The sequence below is a fragment of the Pinus tabuliformis genome, chromosome 2_1 (assembly GCF_031772625.1).
Source record: "Pinus tabuliformis cultivar Carrire ecotype Pingquan chromosome 2_1, CPIR1, whole genome shotgun sequence".
NCBI classification, from domain to species: domain Eukaryota; kingdom Viridiplantae; phylum Streptophyta; class Pinopsida; order Pinales; family Pinaceae; genus Pinus; species Pinus tabuliformis.
Window position 1 is genome coordinate 457,704,292 of NC_142299.1, and position 3,483 is coordinate 457,707,774.

At 37.9% G+C, this 3,483-nt stretch overlaps 1 protein-coding gene across 1 annotated transcript; it reads right to left on the reverse strand.

The window, feature by feature from the left end:
- Nucleotides 1–410: 410 nt before the first annotated feature.
- LOC149200897 (glycerophosphodiester phosphodiesterase GDPD2-like) lies at nucleotides 411–3,195 on the reverse strand. Its single transcript, XM_089402816.1, has 10 exons — nucleotides 3,008–3,195; nucleotides 2,779–2,880; nucleotides 2,497–2,681; nucleotides 2,326–2,385; nucleotides 2,157–2,237; nucleotides 1,777–1,977; nucleotides 1,598–1,693; nucleotides 1,411–1,498; nucleotides 1,195–1,303; nucleotides 411–1,027 (listed from the first exon to the last, which is right to left on the reverse strand). The coding sequence occupies exons 1-10, from the start codon at nucleotides 3,177–3,179 to the stop codon at nucleotides 763–765; spliced, it is 1,359 nt and encodes a 452-aa protein (XP_089258942.1). The 5' UTR covers nucleotides 3,180–3,195; the 3' UTR covers nucleotides 411–762.
- Nucleotides 3,196–3,483: the final 288 nt, after the last annotated feature.

Sequence of the window (3,483 nt, forward strand, 5' to 3'; positions counted from 1 at the left end):
ATGAGCAGGTTGTATATTTGTTGTCAGATTAATTAGTAGTCATTTATAGATGGTCAAAACAAACTCAAACTTTGATTTATTTTATTTTATTTGATTTTTTTATTTTTATAAATTCAACGCATTAAAAAACTCTTTAGACCATTCATTCTGAAGAGTTTCTTCATTGAACTTGTGAATTCATTATCAGATCAGAAAATAAACTAGAGAACTTTTCAAACAATCTCACTAAACCTGCTCTTTAAACAAATTAGATAATAAAATTATAATATATTTAAATTGGTAAGTTAATTTAAATAATTAAAAAGGTTTTGACAATGATTTAGTCCCAAAAAATTATTAACATTAATAAATCTACATTAAACATCATCTAAATCCACCTACCCTAAGAAATCCGTAAATCTTAGTCAAAGTTGAACATTGGTTTGTCGGCCTCACCAGATGGGACTAAGTTTTAAATTAAATCACTTTGGTCGAAAAAGGTCTGCGTGTTTTAAAAGCTGTATTTCAGGAAAATTCTACCTTAGTTCTGGAACCTCTAAAGAAAAACTCAAAAAAGGGCTGCGTGTTTAACAAGCTGTATTTCAGGATTCTACCTTGGCTCTGGAACCTCAAAAGAAAAACTAAACAATCCTCTCGCAGTTACGCTCTGAAATATTTCACCTCGAAATTCTGAAATAAATACTTCAATCTGTACAATTCTTGCAATATCATATATGTACTAAGATTCTATAAAACATTTGCAAGGGCGGGTTTGATATGGGATTATTGACTCTGCATCAACTGTGGTATAAGCTTTAATATAAACGACAATTCCCGCGGCGAAAAGCTCGGAGGAGAATTCTGTGGCTCTCTTTCTTGGCTTTCACAAGCAATGTCCGAGTCAGCGACCTGTGAGTCGGTCGATTGGCTCAGCTTGCCGTTACTGCCGGTAAATCCTTCAATGGCCGCAGAAATTTCTCGTACAAAATCGACAATTACTCCATCGATGCCGATTAAATTCTGTATGTAAACGGTCTCTGGAACATTGCTGCAACAAAAAAAATGAATACATAAATGCCTATGCATTGACAACTCTTAATAAGCAACAGAAATAAATAAAGGTATCCCCTGTTTTAAGTTTTTTGTATATGAAGAAAGTACAAGAAATTAATACGAAAAGGGATGGGATGCATGTCGGGGAGAATATATGCGTACTTCAGCTGACCGTATGTGAGAAGGCAAAGATCGGACTTCTTAATCTTCGAAATGGCTCCGGGATCTTGAAAAATCGCTCTAACTTCAGTAACAATTCCCTGGAGTCCACCTGCCATGTTTACCAGGTCAATATTTCCTACCAGATCGATAGAGGACCTATCCAGATTAGAGCATTACGAGCTTTGTCCGATTTAAGCTCCGAAACTGTTAATATACCTGTAATGCATACTTTAACGGCTTCTTCCAAAGAATTTCTTCGAAAATCCTGGTATATGTGTACTCCTCCATCTGTTAGGAACAAAACCTGCAAATAAATCACAGGAAGCATATCTTAGAGTTCCTGAAAAGCGGTAGACGTCGCATACACATTTCTTCTTAGTAAATTTATTTTTGAGAGACTTACTGGATATGTATCTTGCATCTTGCGGACGATCTGTGCTGCATCCGGATGGAAACTAGAAAAAAATATTTGCCTTCCTTTTGCGTTTTGGTAAACATCCTGCGAAATTTAAGGTATTTACTGTCAATTCTTTGTCGTCAGTTACTATGTTCGAGCAAATTGTGGGAGGACTGATTTCTTACCTCAAGAATAACCTGCAGTATATGCCGTAGCTGGTCTTCCGTATATTGAATTTCATCGTCAAACTTTAACTCGATGTTAAATCCAATGAAAAAATCCACTTTTTCAAAAGCCTCTTTCAGAGTGCACAGACTGTCCTCCACCGACACCTTCCAGTTTAAAAACTCTCCATCCCCTGTCTTTCTTAGCAGAGGCTTTCCAACCTAACAGGAACCATTACCAAGTTGTGTTAATCCTTGCCTCAAATTTACAATTTACAATTTTCTTTCTCTCGTCCACACGGTCGCGAGTTCGAACCTCACAAACCATGTTAATTTAGCTATAATAAGGATTTAGTTAAATAGATTCAACGCACGACTTTTCCACGGTGATTTGCAGTTACCTTATAGCCATCTTTTTGAAAGCCGTAAGAAAGGAATTCCTCCAACGTCACTTCGCCGATTCGCTTTTCTACAATGATTTCCTGTAAAATAAACAGAAAACTCGTGAGTTCTCTCAATCAACGAGGAGACTAAGGAATTCAAAACAGAAACCGAAGTGCAAATCCTTACGTCTTCTTTCGTTACAATAAAATCGTCATGAAAGATGACTGCATGGTCGTCTCTGGTCACCTGCCAAATCAAAAGCTTACAATTACTGACAGAGAATACAAAATCCCTCACAAAAATCTTTAATTCTTAACTCGGATCTTTTAAGGATAAAGACGCGGCTTCCGCCTTTACCTGCACGTCGAACTCTACAAACCGAACTCCACTTTTCCCGGCCTCATTGAATGAGGTTATCGTGTTTTCCATTATCGCCTGCGACCGTTTATCGGCAGTTAAAATTTTATTCATCCCGCTGCCGCGATGACCGATTGCTATAAAATTAGCAGAAGGTTTCCATACACTTCGACGCTTATCAGTACCTGCAAAGCCGTCGTGAACTAATCAAATTTTCAAGCCCTGCCCACGGTGATGAACCTTGAGACGGATCTGTAAAAATCCATGAAAATTAAGACTTACCATCCCACAAACGATCGATTAATGTCTGAGTATGCTGCTGCGTGTAATTTATTCCACCAGGCTCTGTTAAGCCATCGAAACTGGGGACATCTGAAACTTGCACTGCAATATCCGCACAAACACCATAAAGCAGAGGACAATAACAAAATTAAACAGGGAAAAATAACATTTTCAAATTTAGACCTAAAACTTACAGGAAAAAATAAAAATAACAAAAATAAATCCTTACATGCTCTGACTGCCATGTCTGGTTTCGGAGCTTCGTTATTCACAAAGTAATCGAAAGGATTGTGAAATTTCCCTAATGCAGGAAGCTGAAACTTGGTGTTAAATATTTGCGTCCTCGAGATTGCCTTCTTTCGGACATTAAAGAACACGCGGTTTGGAATAAGCGTTAGCATATTCCAAGAGTCGTTTCTACGATGGATAATCCTTCGGCATATTCCATATACGTGCGTTGGATTTGGGGGTGGGAGGCATATGCTTCCGGATAATTCTCAGAATATTCTAGAGGAAGCTTCCGTTGCTGGTAAAGCAATGGCCCGGTTTTAAGCATGCAAGTTGCACATAGGTGTTTTGGTAGTCAATTTATATTTTAAAGACGGTGAGTTGAAACGTGAAGTACGCAAGACGTGGAGCTGCCATGGTTTATCAAGTCGCTCGTTAGAGTACTTTTTAATTATTTTTTGGGTTGCGTTGGGTTGG

What these genes read in the sequence shown, in the direction of transcription:
- LOC149200897 (XM_089402816.1), bottom strand. Translation starts at nt 3,179, where the DNA reads ATGCTAACGCTTATTCCAAACCGCGTGTTCTTTAATGTCCGAAAGAAG. An exon ending in TTCAAAAAGATGGCTATAAG is followed by an intron (nt 1,978 to 2,156) that starts GTAACTGCAAAT and finishes GGTTCCTGTTAG; the next exon opens with GTTGGAAAGCCTCTGCTAAG. An exon ending in CGTTAAAGTATGCATTACAG is followed by an intron (nt 1,304 to 1,410) that starts GTATATTAACAG and finishes TAAACATGGCAG; the next exon opens with GTGGACTCCAGGGAATTGTT.